The sequence below is a fragment of the Pelophylax lessonae genome, assembly GCF_965119305.1.
Source record: "Pelophylax lessonae genome assembly, chromosome: 7".
Lineage (NCBI taxonomy): Eukaryota > Metazoa > Chordata > Amphibia > Anura > Ranidae > Pelophylax > Pelophylax lessonae.
In genome coordinates this window covers 246,867,851-246,882,084 of record NC_138774.1, presented here as the reverse complement: position 1 = coordinate 246,882,084, position 14,234 = coordinate 246,867,851, and the positions used below count along the sequence as shown (strand labels likewise).

General features: G+C 45.4%; 1 protein-coding gene across 3 annotated transcripts in view; it reads right to left on the bottom strand.

Moving 5' to 3' along the window:
• GOLGA1 (golgin A1) overlaps positions 1–14,234 on the bottom strand; it is a 205,792-nt gene that overhangs the window by 103,109 nt on the left and 88,449 nt on the right. For all 3 annotated transcript variants that reach the window (XM_082262615.1, XM_082262617.1, XM_082262616.1), the window contains 2 exons: positions 5,458–5,627; positions 2,817–2,928 (listed from right to left, as the gene is read on the bottom strand). In XM_082262615.1, the coding sequence (XP_082118741.1) occupies positions 2,817–2,928; positions 5,458–5,627 (282 nt within the window). The remainder of the gene's footprint in view (positions 1–2,816; positions 2,929–5,457; positions 5,628–14,234) is intronic.

Here is a 14,234-nt window from a genome sequence, read left to right as displayed (position 1 = left end):
TGCTATATTTATACACTTATCCCAGAATTTAACTAATGCCTGGAAAGCTTTGGCAAATAAAGATTTGTCAGTACACCTGAACCATCCTAACTAAGGCAGTCTGCTTCACTTCCTCATCAGTGCTGAAATGCTGACCTCGTCTCTTGTGCAATTTCACGACAGGTTATGTGTGGACTATCCAGGCTCAGGTGTTCCATGCACTGAATGTTCACAGGAATGACTATTTTGGGCTGGGAACCACCATGGCTCTGATCGTCACTAATGGGCGTACGGCCATCTTTGAAAAGTTTACACCATTCAAATGTCTTACTGCAGCTGGGCATCTCATCACTGTACTGTGCTTGAAGTCTGTAGATACCCGTGGGTTTTACGTCTTCCTTCACAAAAAAACGTCATCACCATATGCTGTTCCATGTACGCACTGTTCTCCGCCATCTTGATTAACAGTCTCTGGACTGGTCCGCAACATGTGTGCTGCCTATCAGTAATAGGACACACGTGCCACTTACTACTACGTGTAGCACGGCCACGCAAGCATGTCTTTTTATATCTGTAAAGTCCCAGTTTGACTTGAACGCCCCTCGTAACAGTCTGTAAGGTGGCCAGCTGATGATATGCAGCAACAGGACCACAGCCTTTCACATAATGTTCTTGTGATGGCAGATCATGTTCAAATGGCATACAGGACAATTACGTATGCCTGCATGGAACACACCAGCTGAAGATGAGTGATTGTCCAGATAATAATGATTTCTGAGTTTCACTTGAGGTTGCTTTCAAATGATTTAGCTGAAGGCAATAGAAAATATATGTATAGTCCAAATATAGCCCATATACAAAACACTTTTGCTGCTATGGACATAAAACTATAGATTTGGTTTAGAGTAGGCTGAATACGGGGTCAACAAATGGTTGGCGCTAATCATATTTAGAGGTTTATACCGCCATTAGTGCTGCATGGTGCTGTGAAACTACACCCTAGACTTGTTTAGGTATGCAAACCTTATTTATGTTTTGTAAAATTTTTAGCTGACATCAATTAACTGGATTTTTCCTTTTTTAGAATATCCATACTCCTTTAACCACTTACCTACTGGGTGCTTTTACCCCCTTCCTGCCCAGGCCAATTATCAGCTTTCAGCGCTTTCACAAGCAATTTTGACAATTTTGCAGTCATGCAACACTGTACCCATACAACATTTTTTTTCAAACAAATAGAGCTTTATTTTGGTGGTATTTAAAGCGGAAGTATCGTCACTTTTTTACCTACATGTAAGCCTATAATAAGGCTTACCTGTAGGTAAAATGAATATCTCCTAAACCTACAAGGTTTAGGAGATATTCACCCTGCATGCAGCCGCTGAAACCAGCGGCGCATGCGCTCTGAAGGTCCGGCGGACCTTCATAGCTCTTTGCCGGAAAGTGGCTCCCGCGCGCATGCGCAGGAGTGACGTCATCGCGGCTCCAGCCACTCACAGCGCCGGAGCCGCCGAACCCGGATGAGATGTAGAGGGAACATGACAGCTCCCTCAGCGGTGTCCGGGTGACCGTGTCAAGGCTTCATTTTAAGGTATTTCATAATGAGCTGGTATACAATGCAACCGCTCTAATCACACCCAGGTTTTTTTGTTTTTTTTTTGGTGAACAATGGAAAAAAAAAGACAGAAAAAAAAAAAAAAAAAAAAGAATGAAGTACATTTTTCATAGTTTGTTATAAAATTTTGCAAAAAGGTAATTTTTCTTCTTCACTGATGTACGCTGATGCACTAATGGGCACTGAAAGGTGGCACTGATGGGCACTATTGGGATTGCCCTGATTACTTATGTAGATGCCCCTTTAACATAAGCCGGTTATTGGTTTTCTTCTCCTCTCCTTACGCTGTCAGTGTGAGGAAAGAAAAGATGATAACCAATTTGTGTTTACTTAATGATCACCTGTCACTGGGCACAGCTGATCATGTGGTAAAGGGCCGCTGTGTTTGACCTCTGAAGGACTCAGCGATCACAGAGCGTGCCGACAGCAGAGAGGAAGTCCATGTATGCCCACCCGCGATGTAGCCACCTTTCGGCTATAGCGCATGCGGGAAGTGGTTAACGTGATTCTAAGGCTCCGTTCACATGTAGGCATTTTGGGGCGTTTGTGGGGAGTTTTTCTGCTCTAGGATCAGCTCTCAAAACTCCCAACAAGACAAATCCTATTCATTTCAATGGCCCCTGTTCACATGTGAGCGTTTTGACGCTGTAAGCAAAACGCCCAACGCTCAAAAAAGTACATACGTTTCTTTTTGGGCAGATTACAGGCGTTTTCCATTGGTCTCTATTCAATCTAAAAACGCCTGTAAAAACGCCTGTAAATCGCGGTAAAAACGCTACGCTCAGGTGTGAATGTAGCCTAAAGGTTGTAATTAAAAAAAAAAACATGTTATACTTACCTACTCTGTACAATGGTTTTGCAACCCCATTTGGGTTCCCCGCTAGTGGTCCTGCTTCCGCCCCCATGCCGAGTGCCCCCAATAGCAATCCTCTTACTATGGGGGCACCCAAGCAGGCTCGCTCTGAAACCGCGCTCCGGTGAATGGACACTGTCTGTTCACACACAGAGAGCAGCTCGGTCCTGCCACTGCTCTCGCCTCATTGGCTCACTGGCTGCAATTGACAGCAGCAGGAGCCAATGGCAATGGGGAGTCACTGCTCTCATGCAGATCACTGGATGAAGATGGGGCTAAGGTAAGTATAAGAAGGGGCTGGGGGGAACTGCACCTAGAAGGTTTTTTTTACCTTAATGCATAGAATGCAATTTTGGAAGAGTCACTTACATTCTGCAGGTCCAAAGAAAGATTTTGGATGAAGTCTTGAAGTTCCTGCTGCCTCCGTTCCAGTTCTGTAATCTTCATTTCTGCACCTTCCTGAGCTGCTGTCAGCTCTGTCCTATATCACAAGACAGAAAACAATACTTAGTCTTGTTGGTGTATATTATTATTGAAAATATGAAATGTCATACAACATACGTATCGTATTGTCTGACCTGACTATTTTTAAATGGACAGTTAAAAGACAAACTCAACCTGAAGTCCCTAAGGAACAAGGACAAAATCTTTAAGCATACAAGTTGCCTGAAATGCATGGAAACACTGTGTTGCCCCTAGTAGTAGAGAAGCTACCCATTTCAAAGAAGTCTGAAAAAAAAAAAAAAAAAAAACAAGAGGCCTACGAAAAACTGGATTTTTTTTAAGAACTTACCGTAAAATCTTTTTCTCTGAAGTTCATAGACAGACGGAGCTCTGCTTGATCACAGACTATATGGTTATGCTCCTCCCACTAAGGAAAGGCACTAGGCGGAAAAATGCTTGTCCACGCCTATAGGGGCTGTCCCAGCCGGCATAACCTATTCTCAAACAGTTGAGTTGCAAGCAGTGACAGAAAAAGACCCCATAACTCAAAATAGAGGGGCGGGTGCTGCGTCTGTCGAACTTCAGAGAAAAGGATTTTACAGTAAGTTCTTACAAAAATCCAGTTTTCTCTATTGTTCCTCGACAGATGCAGCTTAGGGGTGCACTCACTTATGTTGCCAGCGGTTTAGACATTCTTGGCTGTGTGTTGTTATTTTGAGAGGACAGCAAATTTACACTGTTATACAAGCTGTACACTCACTACTTTACATTGTAGCAAAGTGTCATTTCCTCAGTGTTGTCACATGAAAAGGTATAATAAAATATTTCCAACAATGTGAGATACTGTATATGTGTATGTGTTTGTGTAAATCCATGAAGTGAACAGTCAGCAGCTTTAGCTGCCCACAGTTAAAATGGCTGCAGCCAGACTTATGGCACTTTTCCACTGCAAGTACCGGCTTGGCTCCACTCGGCCCTGCTTGGCTCGGTTTGGTTTTCCACTGCATGGTACCGCATGGTACGGTTTTGGAACAGTTCGGTACGGTTTGCTTTTCCACTAAAGTAGTAAGTGGGTGGGATAACAATGATTCTCTGACCAATCAGTGGCCAGTAGTGACAAACAGTCAAGGCTGCATGCAAAGGATTGTGGGATATGGTATCGGTACGGCCCTCTTGGAACCACAACCGAGGTGGTACTGTTTAAGCGAGCCGTACCGTTCGGTTAAATGTAGTGGAAAAGCGCCGCCGTACCGAACCGTTCCAACACCGTACCATGCAGTGGAAAAGCAGAAAAGCACAAAAGCGAGCCGAACCATTCGGTTCCATGGAGTGGAAAAGCGCCTTTAGTGGGGGGGGGGGGGGGGGGGAGATTTCTGCAGCATATTTGGAAAGTACAGAATCACAGTATATATAAAAAAATATGCAAAATGGTTGGTGAGAAGCTTCAGAGTGGCAAAGATGTTTTTATTACAAATTATGTGAGCAGACTGTAAGTTCTATTTAAAGAAGAGCTATTGTTAAACTTTCTATGTGCTGGCTGTAGTTTCACCCCCTTTTAAAGCCCAAAGTGGGTGTTCCTGTAGGGGGAGATGCCATCAGCACAGAACCCTGCCCCTTCTCTAAGCTCAGTGATCTGCCACTATTATCAATGAACAATCACTCAAAGCTACAGCTCTATGTAAAGTATCTGCTGATTACCCTGTATGTGGACAAGCAGTGACAGATTTTTGATATCATGAATGAACAAGCAGTGTTAATCGCTTATTTAGAACAGCGACCAATGACTCAGAACTGCGACTTTCTGTCAGCACCTACTTTTACACTCACATAGCCCAACCAATGGAGCAGATAATGCCTCAGCGCTCTGTGAGCTTTCACTTATGAATGAACAACCGGCAATGTCAGCTGGTATTATATACATTTATAAAACTGAACGATCACTTAGTGCTGCAGTGCTCTGTCATCCATTGGCCAGGCTGTGCATGCTTAAATGCAGCCATGAGCATAGCGTCTTACAATTTTCCTATAAGGATATTTTGGAGCAGCTACACAACACAACACATTTGGGCATGCTGCAGTGGCCTGTTCTGTGTGGATAGTACCACCCTCTGTAGATGGTATAAAGCCCTCCCCCTAAATACAAGTGGAAAGTGTCATTTTACTTGTATCTTGGTGCCCTTTGTGTATTTCTTACAGATCCATGCAGTCATCCAGTGTCAAACCTTGCCTTTGTGCAGGTACCTGTAATAACGACCATTCACGGCTGCTCTCTTTCTCCTCGTGCAGGGTGACCGATATCTGCCCCCTTCTGTAGTTTTCTGCAGGCAGGATGGATCTGCTAGGTCCTTCCCATATCCCTGCTCAGGTTATGTACATTGCAATAATAATATCACCACTAATGTCATGGTAATAACCAGGTTATTAAAGATTTTTGGTGCACACAAAATAGATTTATATTCTTTCTAGCTATTGAGAAATATATTTCAATGAAAGCATTTGTGTCCGGAGTTCAGAATTTAACAACAAAAATGCATTTTACAGGTGCACTTATTCTTAGGTTACCCACCTCTGCTGAGACAGCTTGTCATTTTTCTCCTGCAGTTTTTGAAGATCCTCCTTTAGTCTTTCTAATGATTTTTGGGCATCTAGACTTTCAGCTCGCGATACCACTAACTCTGTCCTTAGTGATTTCACTTCTTCTTGTACTTGACTCAATAACTCTTCTTTATTTAATAGCTGGAAATGTACACAATATTATGCTGGTTAGGTTTTACATGTTCACACAATACAGATAATCTACCAAGAAATATTTCCAATAAATCTGATGCCTAGACAAGATAATCAGCTCATTTAGATTATGTTTAATATCTACAGATCTCAAACAAAACAGAATGCACAGTATGAAAGACAGCAGGTAGCCAATAAAATAGTTTTTTCTGTACTTACTGTAAAGTCCTCTCCTTTGAGTACATTAGAGACATAGTATAAAGTAATTCTGGTACTTTGGGTTTTGTGTCTTCAGGGGCTGGACACCAGCCAAACAAACATCTACAGACAGTCTAATATAACCACATCCAATCAAGCCTCAGTTTTGTATCAATCAATAATAGGAGTGGATCATAGGAACACTGCCACATTTATAGGCCATACGTCAGATGGGGATGTGTGTAAATCTGACAAGCTGACAGTCAGCGGTCAGATAGAAGTGATGAGCTTCCGTATAATCACTCATCGCTTCCACACACCCCAGGAACATACGCCCACCCCAGCCCCCCGGCGATCCAGAGATTGATTAGTGGGTGCCACTGGGTAGAAGGGAGGGAGCCCAGTGAATGTTTATAAGCTGAGCTCCTCTACTCGTAACACACCATTTCTTGTTTCTGTTGTATTCCGTTAGTGTCAGTAGGGGGCATTAACCACTTCTGGACCACCCATCGCATATACACTGCGGGAGGGCAACCCGGCTGCGCAAAATTACGTATAGGTACGTAATTTTGTGCAGGGGTTCTTGGGGAGTGTGCGCGTGCCGCCGTGATCAGACACAGCGGGAGCCAATCAGCAGGTCCGGCGGCCGCCAGCCACCCGCAATCGTGCAGGGGAATGACAATGTAAACCAGGCAGATGGCTGTTCTGTCACAGAGGCAGAGAGAGATCTGGTCTTTCAGCTAAGCTGAAACACAGATCTCTCTTCTACCACATCCATCCCTCCACACAGTTAGAAAGCATTCCCTAGGAGCACACTTAACCCCTTGATCACCCCTAGTGTTAACCCCTTCCCTGCCAGTGTCATTTATACAGTAACAGATGCCAACACATCCAACTTTGTGAAAGTGTGCACAGATGACCAGGTGGCCGCCTTGCAAACCTGCAGCACTGACGCCTGATGACGGAAGGCCCAAGAGGCACTAAGAACCCAAGTAGAGTGCGCCTTAACAGGGAAAGGAGGAACCTGACCCTTAAGTGAATAGGCCTGAATAACTGTCTGTCTGATCCATCAAGAAATGATCGCAGCAGAAGCAGCCAAACCTTTTTGAGGTCCATCCGTAAATACAAATAGTGAGTCTGACTTCTTAAAAGACTCCGTAGCTGCCAGGTACACCCCGATTGCCCGAACCACATCCAGGGAATACAAGGCAATCTCCTTAGGATGTTTAGGCATGGGACATAGGGAAGGCAACACAATGTCTTCATTCAAATGGAAATCAGAGACGACCTTTGGAAGGGAATGACGGACAGGGACGAAGAACCACCAGATAAGGTGGACGACAGGACAACACCGCCCTTGATGGTACTCAAGGCCAGGTACTGCTCAACCCCCCTTTGAAGGAAAGTCAATATCCAAGCCATTGAAAAAAAAGAGAGGGTGAACCCCAAGAGACTCACACCATGCAATGTATGTCTTTCAAGTATGATGGTAGATCTTTCTAGAGGTAGATTTTCTAGCCTTTAACAGCGTAGGAATCACAGATTCAGACAAACCTCTGTCCTTGAGCACCTGGCTTTCAACAGCCAAGCCATTAAAGCCAGCGACTGTAAAGCAAGATGGAAAATTGGCCCTTGGAACAGCAGATCTTCCCTGCGAGGAAGTCTCCAAGAAACATCGTCGACCAGTTGTACTATGTCGGCGGACCAAGATGGGCATGGCCAGTCTGGAGCCACTAGAATGAATTGGAATCCGTTCTGCCTCGATCCTGGGCAGGAGTCGTGGCAGAAGTTTAAGAGGGGATATGATAGAAACTTTTAAATACATAAAGGGAATCAACTCGGTAAAGGAGGAGAGCATATTTAAAAGAAGAAAAACTACCACAAGAGGACACAGTTTTAAATTAGAGGGGCAAAGGTTTAAAAGTAATATGAGGAAGTATTACTTTACTGAGCGAGTAGTGGATGCATGGAATAACGTTCCTGCAGAAGTGGTAGCTGCAAATACAGTGAAGGAGTTTAAGCATGCATGGGATAGGCATAAGGCTATCCTTCATATAAGATAGGGCCAGGGACTTTTCATAGGATTCAGATATATTGGGCAGACTAGATGGGCCAAATGGTTCTTATCTGCCGACACATTCTATGTTTCTATGTTTGAGAGGGGGGAAGGCGTAAATCAGACGGTACTGACTCCAAGGAGCCACTAAGGCCTCTGTGGCGTCTGCTAGAGGATCCCGAGACCGTGCCACAAACCTCTGTACCTTCCTGTTGAGACGAGAGGCCAATAGGTTCACCTAGGGAGTATCCCACCGGAGACACAACTGATGAAACACCTCCAGATAAAGCGACCATTCCCCCTGGTCCAACGCCTGTCGACTGAGGTAATCTGCTTGCCAATTATCCACCCCTGGAATGTGTACAGCAAAGAGGGCTGGAATGAATCATTCTGCCCACCTTAGAATACCCACTACCTCCCGAGCCGCCAGGGTATTTCTCGTGCCCCCTTGGCGATTGACATAGGCCACGGCTGTGGCATTGTCCAACTGAATGCGTATCGGACACCCCAGAAGACGAATTGTCCAATGATCCAGACAAAGTCTGATCGCTCTGAGTTCCAATACATTGATCAGCAGTCTGGACTCTTCTAGACAAGAAATGGAACAAGTGGCGCAAGCTGTTAGCACTACATAAAAACAATAGTCCATATAATAGCACATCAAGGCTATGATAAAGTCTTAAGGTGAGATGAGGAAATAGTCTGAATGCTCAGGGCCAGCCTGTTGGGGAGCAGAAGCGGTCTCCAAACATGCAACAAACAAAAGAGAAAACAGGCGCCTCTGAGTTAAGACTGCGATTTAATATGGCAAACAAGTAATAAAAACTTACATCAAAGTAAGTATAAGCAGACAAGATGGGTCCTTCCGGTGTCCATGTGGAGGCTGGGGCTTGGAGTCATGACTCCAAGCCCCAGCCTCCACATGGACACCGGAAGGACCCATCTTGTCTGCTTATACTTACTTTGATGTAAGTTTTTATTACTTGTTTGCCATATTAAATCGCAGTCTTAACTCAGAGGCGCCTGTTTTCTCTTTTGTTTGGACTCTTCTAGAGTCCAGACCCCCTGAGCACCAGTCTCTGTAGTGACAACCGTCGAGTACAGGGGGAGAAAGGATTTTCCCTGTCGAAGTGCTGGAGAAGGAAGCCACCATATCAGGGATCCTCTCGTACCCCAGCTCAACAGGATCAAATTGTCTAGAGACTGAGGCATTTTGTCCTGTTTCACCAGGATCTCTTTTTGCATAGATCTCGTGTGGAACAGTGTAAACGGAACCGCCTCAAAAGGTAGACACCATCAGGCCCAGCACTTGCATGCAAGCCCGGAGGAATGACCATCTGCTGGACAACAGTAGCTGAATTGCCTCCTGCAATTTCTGGAGTATTTCCAGAGGAAAAAACACATTGGCGGAGACCAGAGTCAGACCCAGATAGTCCAGTCTTGTGGACGGAACCAGAGCAGACTTCTGAAGGCTCAGAATCCAACCAAACTCCTTCAGAGCTCTTAGAGTAATCTCCAAATTATCCATAGAGCAGTTGAAAACTCCGCTTGCAGAAGAAGATCATCCAGGTACCCCGTACTGCGATCCCCCTGACGGAACAATGCTAGTGCCGGGGCCAACACTTTCGTGAAGACCTGAGAAGGGGAGGCGAGACCAAAAGGTAACGTCACAAGCTGATAATGCTCCTCACCCATGGCAAAGCGGAGGAAGTGCTGGTGACCGGCACATATTGGAATGTGAAGGTAGGCGTCCTTGATGTCAAGGGAGAAAATCTCCCTGATGTAGGAACTCCACTACCGTGTGAATGGACTCCATTCGGAAATTCTGTACCCGCACAAAGCAGTTTAGTGCCTTGAGGTCCAGAATTTGATGTACCTTGCGTTCCTTCCTGGGAACTGTGAACAGGTTTGAGTAAAACCCCTAAAAAAGTTACGAAGTCGGAACTGGGACAATCACCCCTTGAAGTAACAAGTCTTGCACTGCCCCAAAGAGACCCCGTTAGCGATCTGGGGATAAGCACAGGTTGGAAGAGAAGAACCTTTCCGGAGGATAAGACCGAAAATCGATCTTGTAACCGGACCGAATGACTTTGTGGACCCACTTGTCCTGTACCAGGGAAGTCCACTGATCCGGAAACCAGCGAAGACGTCCCCCCCACCTTAGATACAGGTGAGGGCGCCCCTTCATGCAGAGGAAATCTTGTCCGCAGGTCTAGAAGAGCCCGCTCGTGGCTTGCCAGATCAGGTCTGCTTGGAACCTCTGGTGGACGCCCTGAAGGGCTTAGATCCCTTGTCTTGAGACCCTGTGGGACGAAAAGGCCTCTTATGAGCTGAGAAGAAAGGCCCGCTACTACGACGGGGCTCCTTGCCCTTGGAAGTCTGCAGAAGAAGTACTCTTCCCTCCTGTGAGGCCCTTAACCACTTTTGGACCAGAAGATTTTCCCCCTTAATGACCAGGCCGTTTTTTGCGAATTGACACTGCGTTACTTTAACTGACAATTGTGCAGTCCTTTTTTCCCACAAATAGAGGTTTGTTTTGGTGGTGCTTGATAACCTGTACATTTTTTTTTTTGCGCAACAAACAACAAAAGAGCGACAATTCTAAAAAAAAAAAAAACAACAACATTTTTCACTTTCTGCTAATTATATATATATATATATATATATATATATATATATATATATATATATATATATATATATATATATATATAAATAAATAAACCACCCCAATAAAAAAAAAAATGTAAAAATCCAATTTTTTCATTATTTTAGGCCAATCTGTATTCTGCTACATATTTTTGTTAAAAAATTCCCAATAAGCGCATTTTGATTGGTTTGCGCAAAAGTTATCGCGTCTACAAACTAGAGGAAAGATTTTTTTTCCTAGTAATGGCGGCGATCAGCGATTGTCAGCAGGACTGCGACAATGTGGCGGACAGAACGGACCCCTGACATTTTTGGGGGATCAGTGACATTACTACAGTAATCAGTGCTAAAAATATGCACTGTTACTGCAATAATGACACTGGCAGGGAAGGGGTCAACCCAGGGGCGATCAAAGGGTTAAACGTAAGCCTAAGGAGCTCTGTGTAGATTCCTGAGAGAACAACGGTCTGCTGTGAGTGCCAAAAGGGACCAGTGCCTCTGGCGCAGCATCAGCCACATCCTCCATCTTTAAAGTTTCAAGCACTGACACAATCAGTGCATCCACCAGCGCCTTTTCATGCGCGGCTAGAGGAGCAGAGGAATCATCCTCACCATCTGAGCATGCAGGGTGTGTGGATGGTGTGTGGATGCAGACCCAATAGGGTGACTCGTGGCCGAATCAGATCCAGGATCAGATGAGACAGAAGAAGCAGGTGAAGGCGGGGGATGCTTTTTGCTAGCCTGTTTTCCCAGGACCAAACCCACCTTGGACACTAAAGGACTCCAGGACCACCGTCAGTGCAGTCAGGGATTATTGGGACCTTGAGGGCCCGGCAGCCTCTGAGAGGGGATTAGGTGGGGAAAAGTGCTCCAGCGACTCCATTAGTGAAAAGGGGGACCCACAAAAAAACACTGCTAGGGACACCCCCACCGTGCTGGCGTTATCACAGGGCTCAGCACAGATCACTACTGCTGCTATAGCAGAGATAGGGAGGGAGAACCCCACAAAAGGACTCATCACCACCGATCAGGCACTTACAGTACCAGGCGGTGATCAGGAAAAGAAAGATCCAGGAGTCAGCACTAGGGGATGAGGAGAGGCTCCCACCGCGGAATCACCGCCCATATATCTTCAAATACATGGCCGCCCTATTTTCAATGAGAAAACCTCAGGAAAATGGCCGCTGAGGCTACACAAACAAGGCCACTACAGCACAAAAAGCTACAATAAAATGGCAGCACCACATGGCTCCTGGGGAGAACAGGGAGGACTCCAGGAGCTCTGACCATGAACTCAGCAGGAAGGGGGGCCCTGACAGAAGTCCCCACCAGGCAAAGCCCCCTCCCGAAGGTCGATCGCCCTGTCACGGGCGGCGCCCCCCTCCCCCACACCGCCAGCTTGACACCCCAGACCGAACTAAAAGTGATAGCCACCCCATGGGAGGGGAAGGGAGTGTGGGCAGAGGGGGGGGGGAACAAGTCCACAGTGGACCCCGAGAGCGGAGGGGGGGGGAGTTGCATGGGATGGAGGGGAACCCCAGGGGTCTGACCATCCCAGGGAGGGGCCCACGTCCATTCCCAAAACCCTCCAGGGGTAGAGGGGGCACAGCTACTTACCATACCAGGAAGAACAGGGTGGGCACCACTCCGGACAGACCACCACTCCATCAGAAGGGGGGGGGCTGTCGGCCAGGAGGAAGGCTGCAACTCAGGCCGAGGCCAGGTCGTATGCGACCTCATGAGGCATTTAAATTGCAGGCCAGCCCTTATCCAGTGGGGCTATGTCACAGCCGACCTAGCACAGAGCTGAGGCCTGCACGTGCTCGCTGGCCAGACTGGATCTAGATTTTCCAGTCCGGCAGTTTATTGTAGAAATGTCATTATAATGGGGGACTTGAATTATCCAGATATAGACTGGGCAGAAGGAACGGCGCATTCAGCCAATGCTCGGCAGTTCCTAAATGTTTTGCAGGACAATTTCATGGGTCAGATGGTGAATGCACCGACAAGAAACAATGCGGTACTTGACCTACTGATTACCAACAATACAGACCTGCTCACGGATATAGAAATACGGGACAACTTAGGAAACGGTGACCATAGGTCAATTAGTTTCAGTATTAACCACTTTACCTCCTCCCACAGTAATATTACTGTGGCAGAGTGGCTCGTTATCGTCTGACGACGTAGTACTACGTCGTCAGACACTCCCCCTTCTGGGCGGCGCTCGCAGTCCCGCAAAAAAAAAAAAAAAAAACGCAGATCGCCGCCATTACGTGTTAAAAAAAAAAAAAACACCAAAAATGACAGAAATCTTTTCCTTTGTTAGTAAACGCAATAACTTTTGCGCAAACCAATCAAAATACGCTTATTGTGATTTTTTTAACCAAACATAGGTAGCAGAAAACAAATTGGCCAAAATTTTTAAAAAAAATTGGTTTTTACATTTTTTTGGGGGGAATTTCATATAAAAAAATGTTAAAAATATTGTTATTTTTTCAAAATAAACGCTCTTTTTTTGTTTAAAGCGCAAAAAGTAAAAATCGCACAGGTGATCAAATACCACCAAAAGAAAGCTCTGTTTGTGGGAAAAAAAGGACGTAAATTTCGTTTGGGTACGGCGTCGCACGACCCCGCAATTGTCAGTTAAATTCGCACAGCGCCGAATCGCAAAAAGTGGCCTGGACGGAAGACAGCAAAATCCTCCGGTGGTAAAGTGGTTAATTATAGTAATAGGAAACACAAGGGCAATATAAGGACACTGAATTTCAAAAGAGCCAATTTCCCAAAACTGTGCTCTCTGCTAGAAAATATCAAATGGCATAGAACCCTGGGAACAAAGAACAAGGAGGAAAAATGGGAGTGCTTGAAGAGCATACTTAACAAGGGGATTGGCCAGTGCATTCCAAAGGGAAATAAATTTAAAAGAGCAAAACTAAACCCTGGGTGGCTAAACTCCAACATAAAAATGCATATTAATGCTAAAGGAAAGGCCTTCAAAAAATACAAGGCTGAGGGGTCATTGGCAGCATTCAAGCATTAGAAAGAGTGTAATAGGAAATGTAAAGACGAAATCAGGGCGGCTAAAATAGAACACGAGAGACATATAGCGGAAGAGAGTAAAAAGAACCCCAAGAAATTCTTTAAGTATATAAACAGTAAGAAAGCGAGGCTAGAACACATTGGCCCAATAAAAGACGAAAAGGGAGTTTTGGCCACAGAGGACAGGGAAAAGGCGGTAGTGTTAAATAATTTCTTCTCTTCAGTCTTTACAAAAGAATTGGGGGGCTACACTAACCCAGCTTGTAAGGCCAAACTAAACAACACACCTCAGGAAATACCGCCATGGCTAACAGAGGATAGACTTAGAACTAAACTAGAGAAACTTAACATAAATAAATCACCAGGACCGGATGGCTTGCACCGAGGGTTCTTAAAGAGCTCAGCCAGGTGATTGCCAAACCATTATTCTTGATCTTTAAGGATAGTTTACAGACGGGTATGGTGCCAGCTGATTGGAAAAAAGCCAACGTGGTACCAATATTTAAAAAAGGGCCGAGATATATCCCGGTAGCTATAGGCCGGTCAGCCTAACATCAGTAGTCTGCAAGATTTTGGAGGGGATGTTAAGGGACCACATACAAGACTTTAGTAATGAAAACGGTATTATAAGTAGTAATCAGCATGGATTCATGAAAAATCGTTCGTGCCAA